Source organism: Panicum hallii, chromosome 2 (genome assembly GCF_002211085.1).
Source record: "Panicum hallii strain FIL2 chromosome 2, PHallii_v3.1, whole genome shotgun sequence".
Lineage (NCBI taxonomy): Eukaryota > Viridiplantae > Streptophyta > Magnoliopsida > Poales > Poaceae > Panicum > Panicum hallii.
The window spans coordinates 45,041,476-45,057,462 of record NC_038043.1 but is presented as its reverse complement, the minus strand read 5'-3'; the positions used below and the strand labels follow the sequence as shown (position 1 = coordinate 45,057,462).

The 15,987-nt window shown below is 51.8% G+C and overlaps 2 protein-coding genes across 4 annotated transcripts; both read right to left on the bottom strand.

Annotated features, from left to right (window-relative positions):
- Window positions 1-3,503: 3,503 nt before the first annotated feature.
- LOC112882203 (protein MIZU-KUSSEI 1) lies at window positions 3,504-4,573 on the bottom strand. The gene has a single exon (XM_025947197.1). It carries the CDS (start codon window positions 4,532-4,534, stop codon window positions 3,791-3,793), a length of 744 nt encoding a protein of 247 aa, XP_025802982.1. The 5' UTR covers window positions 4,535-4,573; the 3' UTR covers window positions 3,504-3,790.
- Window positions 4,574-11,769: 7,196 nt separating this feature from the next.
- LOC112879709 lies at window positions 11,770-15,369 on the bottom strand. 3 transcript variants are annotated; one of them, XM_025944083.1, is made up of 10 exons: window positions 15,068-15,369; window positions 14,872-14,997; window positions 14,668-14,784; window positions 14,076-14,579; window positions 13,583-13,974; window positions 13,316-13,415; window positions 12,762-12,821; window positions 12,568-12,651; window positions 12,315-12,434; window positions 11,926-12,231 (listed from the first exon to the last, which is right to left on the bottom strand). In XM_025944083.1, the coding sequence occupies exons 2-10, from the start codon at window positions 14,992-14,994 to the stop codon at window positions 11,926-11,928; spliced, it is 1,806 nt and encodes a 601-aa protein (XP_025799868.1). In that variant the 5' UTR covers window positions 14,995-14,997; window positions 15,068-15,369. The 3 variants fall into 3 exon arrangements, with proteins under 3 accessions (XP_025799867.1, XP_025799868.1, XP_025799869.1); XM_025944082.1 differs by lacking the exon at window positions 15,068-15,369 and having other exon boundaries at window positions 11,770-12,231; window positions 14,872-15,060; XM_025944084.1 differs by lacking the exons at window positions 14,872-14,997; window positions 15,068-15,369 and having other exon boundaries at window positions 14,076-14,572; window positions 14,668-14,770.
- Window positions 15,370-15,987: the final 618 nt, after the last annotated feature.

The following is a 15,987-nucleotide window of genomic DNA, read 5'->3' as shown; positions in this document are numbered from 1 at the left end:
TATGGTTAGACCTTCCATTATCTAGAATTACTATGTTACATACACTTTGTGTTAGATACTATATACTAGTAGAACTTGGTCTCTAATAATAGCAATAAGGGGTTTCTTTCCTTCTATTGCCTTCTTAAAAACAAAAAAGCTATGTTGTCAGTAGGTATTCAAACATTCGTTGTTTTTGGACACCATTAATGCATGACCGGTTCCAATGTGGCCGTACACGTGACCCCTTCCATCTGTTTGCAATGTTCAGTGAAGTTCGCCCCTTTATAGCAGACACACTGTAGAATTCATGTGCTCCATCGTGTGGAGTAAGTGATGCTAATTCAATGACGGAAAGCATAAAAGAGATCACAAAAAGACCAAAATAATGGCGTTCAATTCATCTAGTTGTTTTACCCCCTCCATCATGAAATACAAGGGACCTAAGCTTTTGAACACATATTAAGTAGAATAGGACAAGAAGCATATAACCCTCATTACATGCTAGCAAAATCAACAAACTTACTAAAATCAATGGATGGTCTAGACTCTAAAAGGTAGGAGCTGGCATGGGCTCTACAAAATTTGTCAGTGAATCTTTAACACAGTTTTATGGTGGAGCCTTAATTAATCTTAAATCCATGTATTTATAGATAAATTTTGAATTAATGCTATGATCCCTTATATTTTAGGATGGAGAAAACAACATATTGTACTACTTTTAAACACATGTAACTTTTATCCCGACTGCCATTTTAATTTTGTATGTACCTTTGTGTTCTTTACAACTTGCTTTACAAAATAAGATCCGTAGTACATATACTATGTACTAGCAAATTAGGTAAACTGATAGTAGCAAGTTGAGTACAAGCATAATAGTAAAATATTCACACTAGTGGCTATACGAAGTTGAGGAGGAAATTGGCCATTGCTACTTTCAAACTTTGTTATTCCTTGCATGGAGGATCAAGTTTTTTTAAAAAAATATGGTACAAATACAAAACGCTCACATAATGCATACTCACCTTCATGAATACACGCACGAAAACCCTACCATGAGCACCTTTGAAATTAAGCTTGTGCCGGTATATTCTAAGATTGAGGAAGTCACCATATGCACTTCGTTGTTGACAGGCATATCGTCCACCACCGAAATAATAGTACCTTTAATTTCTACAATAGATTTCAGCACAAGAAATCTAACCAACCAGCCGACCTAGCTACTAATACGGCCAGCTCGCAAGACCAAGCTATATGTTGACCTCAATATATGAGAATAAACTTCTATAGAGTGATCAACTTACAAGTACATAGGATGTGTGTGGGCAAGGGAGCGCTGTTAGGCCAGCTGGATATGTTGAGGGGGTGTCCTGGATGTTGAGGGGCGTCTTGCAGTTATTTCCCGGAGCATATAAAAACATCCTAGGTGTTGAAGGAGGTTGTGATATATGGCGGCTCATGGATAGAAATTGATGCTAGTTTGGCCGGGTCAACATAGGTATTGCCTGTCTCTAATTAGCCCCTATTTTGAATTCAGCATTTTACTCTTATGTTCTTCTTGGGTCTTACCATACAACAGTTGTGCGCTTGTGCCACATGCTGGACCAACCAAGTGCTCAACGGGTTTTCAACCTATAGAGTAACACATGCATGTATGTCTGTTGTGTTAAGTTGAGACGTTTGAGGTTGTTATATATGCGGTTCAATGTTCCGGATTTAGATTAGCAGTTCCTGACCACTACTTACATGTTTCGTTTGAATTGCTTCTTTTCCGACATCCCAGCATTCCTGTTATCATTTTCCTAACTGGCTTTTCAGATTTCAATGCCGGGTAAAAAAATCTGTAATGAAAAATGTTAAGAGACTTTTGCGAACGTTCTCTATCTTTTTCGTCTCTAAAACACGTTCTTTTCTGATCTGAACTCTGACAAAGCCACCTCAGAATGACAGAATCCGTCGCATGGTAAGTTCATGCTCTTAAAGAAAGAGAATAAAAAGATCCCCTAATAAAAGGAGAAAAATCCCCCTCAAGGCAGATCGATCATTGTTGGCCAGCATGGACTGCACGTATAGGTTGCCCATCTTGATTGAAAGACGCAGCAGCCCCACTGAATGTGAATCATCTTAATTTTCCAGGACCAGATCCTGTCCAAGGGGCATGCATCCTGGCCATGCTGTGTTGATGCTGCAGCTGATCCATAGCTCTTCCATCACTGCTGGTATGAGTTCTGCCTTCTTCGAGGATGACAGCTACCTGTTGCTCCACAGCGGTCGGCAAACCGTAGATTGCGAAAGTTCATTCCACAGTGAAGCACTCGAAATACAGGAGCAGGTGTCGGAGATTTTAGTTTTGCACTCTTTCTCTCTCGGTCGAATCTCTGGAAGAACCTGATTTATTCGTTATCCACATGGCATGGAAAAAGTAAGGATCATACCTAGTGAGAGATTGTACTCCAAGTAGGCCTATCGATTCCAGAAAGATGCCGTTAGTTCAGAAGTCCTTTCACACATCGATGTTCTGATGAGACACTTCATTTTTGTGCACGCACCTTCCTTCTCTGAAAGCTGTAACATGCATGGCAGTTTTGACCCTTCATGCATGTCCGGTACTTGCCTACTTGGGTTGGGATGCAGTAGTCCGGTTGACAAATTCTTCAGATCCGCTAACCTGACAGGTATCGTGGCTTCGCATTTTTGGGCAACTTAAATGGTAAGAAAACACGAGGCAGAAAAGACTCAAAGCATTTTGCTGGTACAGCAGAATCACTTGCCTTTGTAGCTCATTTCCTCGACTAGGTGTTCATAAGATTTCGTAGGTTTGTCATCAATTGTCTTAAATTCAAAGACAAATGAGCAAATGGTGTTTCAAAAAGTTGAACATACTGATGGTAAATACTCTCGAGAACTCCATGCTCCCGAGTATATGGACTAGAGTCTCTGATGATATCCACAAGTAGCTTTATCATCCATGGCGTGGCTATGGAAAAGGAAGGGGAAAAGAAGATACATATAGGCATTGTTTTGTATGTTGTTTTCCAACTGAAATTTCACCACTTTTGCTAATAACAAAAAACGAATTTGACCAAGAAACACCATTGTGTGAGACATGGTTGATTTGTCAAAGATGAAACAATAAAGAATCTATCTCATATTCTTTTTCGATAACTCGCAAAGCCTGAGCATCTTTTCTTCTTAGATGGAAAAAATCTACTTTATTTGTATTCAATGAAGCTTCAGTCTTGACATGTTTGCTGTCCAAAGACAGCCTAGCCTTCATGCCAAACTTAAGCATTAGAAGGAAAGTGCTGCTCCAAACTCGCTAATTCCCACTGTTCCTAGCTACCAGATTCCACATGGCTCACTTAAAGAGCGAGAAATTATTATGGTACTAGTCAGTACTAACCTACATGTCCATGACATGTTGACAACGCACACCCTAACACTTCCGTATCCTATCTCACAATAATAGAGCAAAAAATCACTAAACTGGAATGGTTCATCTTTTTTCTGAAAAGAATAGAGAATGCGCACACTAAAAATTTTATAACGTTTTTTATTAATCCTCTACAACAATTCTTTCGCACCCTGGATTTGATCCCACGATTCACAAAATCCATTACTATCTAACATGGAGATAGATATACACCATATAGATCACAAACTATATACAAACAATCTATTGACAGTTTCATAGAACACCTCTGTGCAATAGGGAGTGAGTGTGTGTGTGTGTATGTTCAGATTCACGAAGTGAAAACAACATATATATATATATATATATAGTAGTAGTAATTTAATATGCATGGTTTGCTCATTTCATCCTTACTAGGAAAATGCTCAACTCCGGCGCGCCGCCACCTCCGGCACCACTTTCGCTGCCGCCGTTGCCACCCTCCTCGGGGTTGATCATGTAGAAGGCCTCCGAGTCCTTGGACCCGACGACGCGCTCGACGCGGGCGCGCACGTACGTGAGCTCGCCGTCGGGCCCCGCGGGCACGCCGCCCTCCTTCTCGGGGGCCGCCGGGAGCACGCCGGCGCCCATGGACACGCCGCGCAGCAGGCGCAGCACGTGGCGCTCGTCGTCGGAGGCCTCCTTCCTCCGGATGGCGTACCCGGCCTTGCGGCCGTTGCAGTAGACGGCCCAGACGTACTCCTCCACGAGCCGGCGGCGCGCGCTGCGGGTGTCGCTCTCCAGCGCCAGCTTCACCACCCCGGACGAGATCTCCCGGTGCAGCGCGCTCGTCAGCATGGGCAGCTCGATCAGGAACAGCGGCGGCGCGCGGGTGTCCTCGTGGATCGCCAGGCTCACGCGCCCGCGCCGGTGCCCGAACAGCGTCACCGTCGTGGCGTGGTCGGCTAGGAGCGCGCGGTTGTGCTTGCCGAGCAGCGCCACCATCTTGCACCCGGAGGAGAGCATGGGCATGAGCTTGAACATCTTGAAGATCCCGCCGCCGCCGCCGCTGCCGCCACCGCTGTCCGAGATCTTCGTCCGGCGCCCATTGGTGGACGGCCGGAGCAGCGCGCGCAAGGTGGGGCCGTCGATGAAAGACGGCATTTTGGGAGAGAGTTCGAGTTGGTGCAGTGAGAGCGCCGTGTTGCTTTTCTCTGAAGCAAAGGGGGGGGGGGGCTCTCGGGAGGATGGATATATAGCCATACGGCAGGGGACGGGAAAGAGGTTGGAAGGTCGTTGCTGGGCTGTTCATTGACATTGCTATCGGAGTCTTACCGATACCCATGTTTTTTGCCTGCTTGGATTGTTGTACGTTGGATCTGAGCGTAACCTGACAATAGAGACTTCCACAGTTCCATCCGAGCTGTAAGTCTATAATAACAACCTATCTAGAGCCTTCACTATGAAGTTGCCATTTTGGACACATTGTTTCTTCCAAAGAAAAAAAGTTTGGCGCTCTCTCGATTTGACATGCGGAAGCACCCAGTCCGATAAAGGCAGATGATGGCAATGTTGATTGTGTAGGCCAAAAAATGTAGGCTTCTGACAGTAGAGCAGATTATGTGTGGTACTATGATAAGAGCGACACAAACAAGTACGGTTTTGTGATAATTTTCCGGGCATAGATGAGAAATTTTGGTAGAATGTTATCCATGATGTCAAACTACCAAATCTCACTCTATTAGTGAAGCCTAAGGTTGATAGCGCGACACACTTCATTTCTTCCTCATCTACACAACCTATTCATGATGAACTAGTATATGATCAAAGCCATTGTCAATCTGTGATTCATATGCTAAAGCGGGGATCTAAGGTGAAAGTTGGATATCAAAATGATAAAAACCAGCAAGCCGCGGTTTTCTTCATGTCAAACATTCAAGTTGGCTAGTTGCAGTTCCTGACCCCACATTAAAATTGAAATACTATTATGTTGTTGGCCATGCATGCTGCCATGCCAAGGTCGTATCATCCAAAACCATTCTAAATTTGAGTAAAGTTTGAAAAGTGAATGATGGTTTTAAATTTTGATAGATGAGAGTTGAAAGGTGAATGGTCTCACTGCTGAGGGTTCAAAACTGGACTTAGCCCATAGTTGAAGGTTTAAACACATCCTGTTAAGCAACTGTGAGTGGTACCTAGTGAGTTTAAAAGCATGGAAACACATCCTGTTAAGCAACTGTGAGTGGTACCTAGCTACGTGCAGGCCTGCTCCACTTCCATGGAGGTTTCATCAACAAAAGTTATTCTAGATCATGGCAGGACGAGACGATAGGATCGCGATGGCGATATGCACGACGATGGGCCACTTGGGGTGGTGCAGGATGGAAGAACGTGGTTGCCTTTCTCGTCCTGCATTCGGTAAGAGTCCTTCCCTTCATCCATTACCCGGAAAGTTGCCGTCCTGGGCTCTGCTCGCGTAATGGTGTTTCCCATCATCTCAAACGTATAGTAGAGGCATTTTTCACATGCGCATGTGCGCACAGGACCTATCCCGGCCATTTATTTGCACCAGGAGTCGTGTTTCAAGGGGTAGATAGAAAAAAAAGTGACAAGAATTAATGGTTATAGATAAAAAAGAGAGAGAGAGAGATGTCTGAGATAGATGTGTGTTTATGCCTTTTTATTCCCCCATCTCAAACAGCACTAACTTTAGATAGAGATCACTTGGACTTCCATTTCTCATCTAGTAGATTTCATACCTGAGAAACTGTATCTGCTTCATGCTTATCTCTGAATCCACGAAGCTGTCAATCAGTTTGCCTTACATCTGCCCGTCCAGTATAAAGCCATGTGGCCTGAGAGTCCTATCAGGATCACAAAGATTAGATATCAATCAGAGGCTTGCTTGCAATGTACACGGGCACGCATGTCCTGCACGTACAATGATTTCCTTGTTTCCTTGTCAGCGATACATCGGTCGAGGCACCTCGTTGCGTAGCGATTTATCTCGCGAGCTGGGGATATGATGCATGGATGTTTCCTATCCACGGCGCCGTGTGATGAGTCCTTTTCTTCCGTATAGCGAAGCTGCGGCAGCTAGGCGAATTATTTGGGGCCGGGCCGCCGGGGTACGTGCGCTGCTGGGTGCGGCCGTGGGTGTGCATGCCGCGTGCACATGGCGTGTCGATCGATCGATGGATGATACGGACCGCGATCGATGCGTAGCGCCGGCGCCGTGGATGCAGGCGCACGTTGCTTCGGGCTGTCAGTTTGTTAAGGTAGGTGCGGATCGTCGTGGCCGGCCGTGCAGTTGGGCAGAGATGATCCATTATCCATACGTGGTGAGATGGCCGAGATCGATCGACCGGCCGGCGAAGGGCTTCATTCATGCGACGATCGCCTTTGTTTGCATGCGCTGTTCGATCAAACCTATATCTAGATTGAATTCACGTGTGAACTGTTATTCTTTGGATAATTTAAAATTTTTTGTTGCAAAGTGACTTACCTGACGCTGGTTTGGAAAAGGAGTTATAATGGGAAGACTGAAATCTGAACCAAATAGAAGTACTAGTGTACTACAATCAAATGCCAGCACAGCAACAATCAAAAAGCAACCCCTGGTCCAGCGGTGTTCCTGTATAATGCTGCCTGCTACTACCTTGCTAGCTAAGGTCCCCCCAGTTCCGATCCCTACTCAGATAGTCAGATACATAGCGAAGCTTCAAGCTTTGGTAAATGCTCATGAGCTTCCCTCATTCGCTATCGATTATCCCTTGCTATATATACGAACGAGCCACAGCAGCGGCTCATGGCTGCCACTCTGCTGCATCTGGAATTCTGGAGCTGAAGAACAGTACTGCAGGAGAGATGAACGTATCTGATTCTTCAGAAACTAACGCATGTAGTTCTACCATGCTTGTCACTGCTACCTATTGGCTATTATTGTACAGTACCTATGTTAGGCTACTCGATAGCATACAAGCTGGCAATGGCGCGCAACAGGTTTCCGATAGAACGCATCGGAGGTCAGGAAAGGAGTGTTGTTGACAGGGAAAGATCCATGTTTGGTGAGGGGCAGAAAGCGACGGATCAGACCAAGCAAAACTGGAGCCGAATCCACGAAGGATCGATCGATCGATCATCCACGAGCTGCTCTGCTGCTCACTCGTTGCTAGGATCGTCGGAGCGGAGCTAGTCCATCGTCCATCAACCATCATCATCATCCGTGGCAAAAGCGGGGCGGCCATGTGACGCTGCGTGTGCCTGCCCCTTCCCCCGAGGGCCTGCGTCCCTGTGCGGGCATATGCTCGTGCCGGCCGGCCGGCGCATCGTCGTCGTCCCCACGCCACGCCGCCGGCCCCCACGCATGAATGAGTACGTCGAACTGCCTCCCGGTCATCTTTTAATGCATATGCCCCGCCATGACGGCCGGGGGCACATACAGGTTCGTCGGCGAGGTGCTGCGCGCGTTAGCTTGCCGTAGCCTTGCGGGCACGGCTCTGGCTAGCTAGCCCGGCCGGCGGCGGCTCGATCGATCGCTAGCTCTTGGCTCTTGCCAGCCGGGCACCGTCGGGCTCGTACGACCGTCGTCGTACGTCCTCCCCACCCTAGGGCCTAGGGGAAAAGCTCATTGGAATTTTGTGTTGGCGTGCCGCGGCCCCCATCTCGATCGTGTGTTGAGAAGTTAAAGGCTTGGGGACCGGCGGCCTTGCGTTACATTGCGTGCGTCCATGCCAAACACTGATTGAAATAGTAGTTGGCACCATCGGCAACTGGGGGCCTGACCTGGGGTAGGCAGCACTGGACCCCGTCGGTGCTACTGCTTCCAGGAGCCTTCCTATTCTATTCCGTCTTGGATTTTAATTCTCAGAAGAAATACGTTTCGAATCAGTGGTAATGTAGTACCAGCAGAAACAAAGATGCAGTGATGTTCTGTATTCTCTGAAGCCGTGAAACACATTGATGATTTGATTCCTCGCGCAGTTCTGCAAGCAGCGAGTGTTGATGTCGTTGTTGCTGGTCGCCGAAACTAGCGCAAATATTAGGAGTCGCGCGCTACTGCGAGCGAAGGCATCGCAGAAGAGCGCGCATGGTCGCTGGAGGTGGGTCCGGGTGTTCCTGTTCCTCTTCTCCATGAGCACACCGCTGGAGTTCGGGAGGGGGGCTGCGGGGGGGTCCTGTGGCCTCCAAACTTAGAAAGAGCAGGGAGGGGTGGTAGGGAAGCCAGGCGGGTTGAGGGGGCGGCAGGTACGCCGCCGCTGGATTGGGGTGGGGAGCATAAGGTGCCGCCGGATTAGCGCGGTGGCGGGTGCTCGGCGGTGGATTCGGCGGTGGGAACCGCCGGAGATGAAGAAGGCGTGGTGGCGGGGCCAAACTGCAGGTGGACCGGGGGGTGGGTTTCTGCGATAGTGCTGCTCGCAGTCGCACCTGCGACCCAAGCAGCCCCCGAGACTAGTGGTGCCGTATTGGTGGGACTCCGGCGTGGCCCGGTCGCGCGGAACGGCCGGCTGGCCCTGCACCCTCCGGACTTGGCCGGAGACGGCGACGTCTTCAGGTGTCCATGCATTTTGCAGAGTGATGGTATGAGGAAAGGAGTAGCAGCAAAGCCAGCAAGCAAAAGGCTACTGTAGAACTGCAGCAGAACTGCTGCAGGCCTTTTGGCGCTCAGCATTCGGCCCGGCGTGAGAAATCCTGTGAGATACTCAGCCTACCACGGGCCGGCGCTTTGATTGGATCGGCAACTTAATCTGGTTCGATCCAAGGCAAACGTCATGGGCTCATGGCCCCGTTCCCAACAATAAAGGAATCTGCTGGGGTCGCCGTGGCGCAGACGGACGGGCCACACGGACGCACCACGCGCGCACGAACATTAGAAATCACATTTGCCCCGGCCCATGAAGTTTCCCTAAAAAAACAAAGAAAATAGAGTAAATTAGTTCCTTAGCCCAACAAAAATTCAGCTTAGTTTCTTTGCCCTTTTTCATTGAACTTGTTTATTTGGCCTCAAAACGAATTTCGTTTTGATTCTTGGCCCTTCCGTCTACCACTGCCGTGAGCCAACACATAAAAAATACGCAAAAAGATCAAAACACCCCTCATGTTTTCCTCTTTCCCCGTACCTAGTGAGGCGGTTTCAATCCCGTGGCCGTAGGGATTTAGGCGCCGGCTTTCAAGCATAGGGCACCACTAGCGACAGAGATGGCCGGCTCCGATGAGGTCCCACCGGCGGATCCAATTGGACCGGCATCGAATCCACCACTTCCATGGCAGAGCAGGGTGGCCTAGCTCTGCGGCACCCTAGCTCATAGGCCTGGCTGCCGGCCGTGCGATGCAGGGAGGAGGCTCTAGCATGGCCGCCAGCCATGTGAGGCAGGAAAGGAGGCGCGGGCATGGCTGGTGGCCCCGCCAGCTAGGGAGGAGGCGCGGGCATGGCTGCAAGCCAGGGAGTAGGGGCATGCCTGTTGGCTGTGCCAGCCAGGGCCATGAGCAGGGCGCCGCGAGCGACGGCGCTGAGCGACGACTGAGGCAACTGTTGGCCAGACTTCGCAGGTGAGTGACAGAGATGAAGCCTAAAATGCTTGAAGAAAAAATTTTGGTAGATTAATGATAATAGGCAGCCTAAAATGCTTGTATGATTTTATGTATGCTGCTGCAGTGTTTCTTTCGTGCTAAGGGTAAAAGAGTCATTTCACGTTCCTTTTAACACCGCTAGCAAGAACCAAAACAAATTTTGTTTTGAGGCTAAATAAGCAAGTTCAGTGGAAAAGGGGCTAAGAAACTAAGCCAAACTTTTGTTAGGGCCCAAGAAGTAATTGACTCAAGAAAATAAGAAAATAAAGAGAAGCCTGCATGACAAGGATGCGGTGCACCGGCACCGCCGGCAAGGGCGAGCGAGACTCGCGGCGGACGAGAAGGCGGGTACAAGGCTGCGGCACACAGCAAGCTCAGGCTCCAAAGCTAAAGGGCTCATGTTTGCTTGATCGAAAGCACCTACCTAGCTAGTAGCTGCGCTGCTAGAGCTACCTTTTCCTTTCATTCGAAGACGAGAGGAGGGATCTACCATCTGCCATCCATGGCTCGTCCGATTCACACAGTTCTTCTCCCACGATTCCATCACTACAGGAACATGCATAATCTCCATGCCCCGCTTTCCTCTTTCCAAAAAGCAAAAGGTGCTAGCGCCATTGCAGCACAGACAAGCCAGCGCCCCAGCGCCGCCCTAGTAGGTCACTCACAGTCACAGCCGCCGATCCACGCGCGCACGCCCACGACGATCCGATCCGATCGATCACCGAGACGCGGGACGGATTTTTCTGGTGGTTTTCTTGTCCCGAGGGAACCCGCCGAGCGAGCGGTAGGAAGGAGTGCGAGGTTGGTTGGTTGGTTGCACGAGACGGGCGGGCAATCATGCTGTGCCAGTGCCGGTCTCTCCCCACACGGCCACACCGCAACACCCCCACCGCGCAAGACGACACCCCTGACCCCTCCAACCAGTCTGGACAAGCCCCAACGACGCGACAACGAACGGATCGAAGGCCGCGTCACCGCCCTCGCCGCACGCAGCGGCCGGCGCGCGGGATTCAGCGCCTGGCAGGCCTCGGTGTCAGCGGTGAGCGGGGCGCTAGGCTGTGCCTGCGTTCGCGTGCTTGCGTGCGCGACAGGACAGCTACTAGGGGGCGCACCGGCGCATGGGCACGTGGCGTCTGGTGCGTTCGTGCGATCGCGGGGAGAGGGACTCGCGCGCGCATGGAGCGGAATGGGATTCTTGGTTGGAGGCACAGGCACGGCGATCGACGGGCGAGCAGCCGGCAGGACGCGAGTGGTGGCAGTGATTACTCCTACTGATTAGTTCGATTGGTAGTGAGCGCGGTGACCGGGTCGGAGGCGAGGTCTCTGCGGCACGTTCGTACACGTTGACGCCGGGCATACATCTGTCCGGGCAAGGACAGCACCGGCCGGCCACGCTGTCAGCCTTTACACAGCAACAGAAGGGCCTGTCAGTTTCCAGCCCTCGAGGCCCTACGATTATTGGCTGGGTCCTCAGTCCCCACGGATCCGGGCTACGTACGCCGCCGCCGCCGCTTCTCTGTCGTACTGCGACATCACGAGTAAGCACTGCGACCGCACACTCCTGCTGTAATTTTGCACACCAATAACACGTATTCGCCGTGGGTACGGTGGATTTCAGATCTGATTTTACCGTTGGGTTTCAGACTTTCAGTCCTCACTCACCAGGCCGCTTGAACACACGCCGGGATGGAAGGTAAAAGGCAAAAGCTGCAAGTCCAGGTTAATCATCGGCGACAGGCGACAGCGTGCAGTGGCGTCTTTTTCGCTTTCCGGCAACGGCCCCCTCTGTTCGGAGCACAGTAAAAACCATTTCTTGCAATCACAAATACTGATCGAATTATCAACCAGAAGCTTTCATATTTCCTGTCCTTTACAAAAGGCCGAACCGCAGGACGCCCGTCCAGCCTTTATTGCGAAACCCTGTGTACTCCTACAGTACAAGCTACGCGCGCCTTCATCAGTTCGGGGGGCGCCGGTCCGCGTCATCACGATGCCAGCAGGTACCTGAACCTGAACTCGTACGGCAGGACCTGGATGCGCCGGGGCTCGGCGCCCGCGCGGCGGCCGCCCTCCACGGCCCGCACCGCCTCCTGCCGCAGCCCCGCCGGCAGCTGCAGGCACACCCAGTCCATGAGCGAGTCCACGTCCTTGGCGAAGTCCAGCAGGTACCAGTGCAGGAGCTTCGGCACCGCCAGCCTCCCCGGCGACGACACGCCCACGGCCGCCTGCAGGTACTCCCGCGTCGCCGCCTCCAGCTCCTCCTCCACGCGCGCCGCCGTGTACACCCTCACCTGAAGAAGAGACGGCGTCACCACCAGGCCAGTTGCACGTTTCTGCTACTGCTGTCGCCGTGCGGCAGCAGGCAGGAACTTACCGCGGGGGAGGACCAGCTGCCGCAGGAGAGCGCGAAGGTGACGAGGGGCTCAGGCCACTCCAGCCCGAGCGCGCCGCGCGCCGTCACGTCGTCGCCGCCCTTCGCCCCTTCCGCATTCACCTGCCCGGTCACAAGTCGTACGCTCAGATCAGCGCGGCGCACGCAGGGTGCCACGACGTGTCTAACTAACCGCTGCAGCAGGTCACTGCCACGCGTGGCTGTATCGAGCGCGACAGGGGCTGGCGCCTCTCACCTGCTTGACGCTGTAGGGCAGCCTGAGGATGAAGTGCTCGATGGACATGGCGCTGTACGCGCGCCCACCAACGTTTATGATCGCCTGAAAACACCAGACACGCATCGCGCCCGTCAGATCAGAGGCATGGGTTCCAGTTTTCCTTGCGCGTTTCTGGAAAGGGGGCGGCAGGCCAGGTGAAGCGGCGCTGGTACCTTGGGCATCATCGCCACGAGCATTTGGGGGGTGGTAGGTATCCCTTGCTCCAGGAACGCCTGCAGTACAGAGAGGAGCAGTCAGTATTGAAGGCGGATCAAGCATGCATGGGCCGTGGCACTGGCACCCCACCTGCCTAATGATCAAAAGATCTGAGCTAACAGTGGCAGCATTAGAGTCGATTAGGCCGCTGCTATTGATTAAGGGGACATGGAGCATTTTCTTTATTCGAAGTTTAATGGCGGACAGCCTACAGTAGTGTGCGGCAGTGCAAACATGCCAGATGTTCAGGCTTCAGACTTGAAGAAGACGCATCTCAGAACCCCAGGCTGTAGGTGCCATATGATAGGCAAAGCTATGGCCTTTTCTTTAAGAAAAAGCCCCCATCATGCAATAGCTAGATCAAATTAAAGCGGCCGCTGATAAGGTACCATCAGATTAATTCAGGCACCGAAATGTAACCTATCGATAACGGAAAATGCCCAAGATAGAATGAGGGTGGGGAGAATTCAGGATCCGGTGGGGGTGGACACAATTATGAGCGGCAGCTTACGTTCATCATGCAGGAATTGTAGACGTTGATCCAGAACGCCAGCTTCTGCTGATGCGAGAGCCCCGCCAGGTCAACCGACGACAGCCTCCGCAGCAAGGCCCTGCAGATTTGCCAGGCGGGCGGACAGGCGAGCGCCGTCCCGATCAGCATGCTCATCGTGCTCAGGTCAAACCGCCACCCACTCGCCAGGCAGCCAAATCTAGCTTTTGCCATAATTGAGCCTGCCGGATTATCAGCTGCGATAGCAAGGATCACAGAACTACTCACTTCAACCTCCGGGCGTGGAACGCGTCGCCGTCGCCGCCGGCCAGCGCGTTCCGATCGAACGACGCGGCGTCGACCACGTGGAACCGCTTGTACGGGCCGATGTCCCGGGCGCCGAGCTCCTGGATGCCGTAGGGGTCCTGCGGGTACGCGTCCTCCGACCCCGAGCTCTCGCTGGAGCCCGACACCGACGGGGACGGCGCCTGCCGATCCTCGTCTCCTCGGCGGCCGCCTGTGGCCGAGCCCATCCGCGAGAAGATGGTCAGCAGGCACCGCAGCAGCTCCTCGGACAGTTTGTTCGGCACGCTCGAGCCGTCCTGGGACGTCGCTTTGTCGCAGTTGCTGGCCGAAGCGTTCGCGGGCCTTTTACGGTCTGGCGCCGCTGCGCTGGTTGTCTGCGTGGACGATGCAAAGAGCATCAGAATTCAGAACACCGATCAAGTGACAGTGGCAGCTCCGAACTACAGTAGAAAAGAAGAGGCTTTTACTGTTTTACCTGAGCAGGAGTAGCCCTGCGTCTGTCAGGTGCCACTGCCGGCGTTGCCCTGCGTCTGTCAGGTGCCACTGCCGGCGACGCCCTGGACTTGGGCGCCTTCTGCTGCAGCGGCGTCTGGCGGCAGTTCCTGCTCGTGCTCCAAGTGTTGCTGCAGGACTGGTTCTCTTTCCCTACCATGGGTCGGTCATCATGGCTCGCCGAGTCAGGGACGGGCTTTCTTGGTGTTTGCTTGCCATTGGCGGCGCCGTTGTGCGGCGATGGACGAGCGGGAGGATGGTCTGAACCTTGGCGGGCCGCCGCCGGAGAGACCACTGAATTGGGCACCGGGTTCGACGGTATGAGCTGCACCGGCGCGGGAACTTCGCCGCCGGGGAGATGGTTGTTCTTGGCGGAGGAGGAGAAGATTGCCTCCTGGTATATCCCTTGCCGGAAATTCACCACTTGCTCCTCCAGCCGGACGACCTCCTCCTCCAGCACGGCCACCTCCGCGAGAAGAGCTAGCGTCTTCCCAGCAAGGAATTGAGAACAATTCAAAGCACAATTCAGATTGGACGAGCGAATCTCTGGAACAGAATGCGGTTGCGGCGCTAACCTGAGTCGGCAGATACGGCGGCAGGCGGGGCAGGGCGCCGAGCGGCCGCGTGAACGCCCGCTCCAGAGCTCGGTGGACGTTCTCCTCGTGGCGCAGCTTCTTCTTCAGCTTATCGACCTGGAATTCAGCACCGCAAAACGTCAGAATGAGCTACAGGAAGCAACTGGATCCGGCAAATTGAGCTTGGCACAGAATTTCAAGTACGTCTTGCTGCAGCGCGAGCTTCCGCTCTCTCCTCGACTGAATTCTGTTCATGGCGCCCCTGGTGCCCGCGTTGGCCGCCGGTCCCTTCACCGGCGTCGCGGCCTTCCTCGGATCCTTCTCCATCACCTGAACGCAAACACCATCATTAAAAGAGGAAAAAAGATGCCTCATTGAGCTGAGAAAGAAGGTTACTAACGGAAGCAAAGCGCAGATTCCTCTGCTCCGAAAGATAAAGCTTAAATAAAGGGAAACTAAAGAAGAAATGGGGCTCAGGAGCATTGACGAGATACTACTCTAGCTCAACGCGAGTAGCTCTCTAAAGCACTCCCAACTCATGCCAGAGAGCAATGAACCCGCGTCGGCATATTGTCATTGTGCATATTTAGGAAAGCGTGGAACCTCCCATGGGAGGCCGCTCCTTTATTATATAGGCAAGGAAGAGCTCCTTGCGTGGCTTGCAAGATTAAAGTGTCCGGGTTGTCATTGTTTGATCTAATCTACGATTAACCGAAGCAAAGAATCTACCATTGTACCGAGACAAGATCAACACCAACCAATACCGGTACAACTCATGTTATACATTTATCTTAACCGTCATAAATGCCAACAGGTCACCAACCATTTTTTCATCGCAAGAACACCAGATGGCACTGTTCATCGTTGTACTCTTGACACATTAATTAAATTCACCGTACAGAGTATCGGCAGCGCAACAAATAGATGACGATCAGGGAAGTCAGGAATTAGTTGCAGAAACAGAGCAGTCATGACGTGTTGTCGCCTCCCGGACGCTCGATTCGAACTTTCAATTCCTCCATAGACGGAGCGCTCAAAGAACTAGTGGTTTCGATTCGGTGATGCCTCTGATTGGGGTTGGGGGCAAGGAGAGAGGTGTGTGTGGGAATCGGGATTGCGGTGATGGTGGTGCATGGGTTCGTTTCGGGTTGTATACAGCTTGTGGGACTAGTATAGTCGTGGCATGGCGGTTGGCGATTAATCTTCGGCTTCACACAATACACTTTAATCTTGGATATATCACTTTTTTTTGACAATTGGTGGCTTACTATGGATTGCGAATTGATTTTTACAAACTGAAATGAATAAGCAATTTATCTT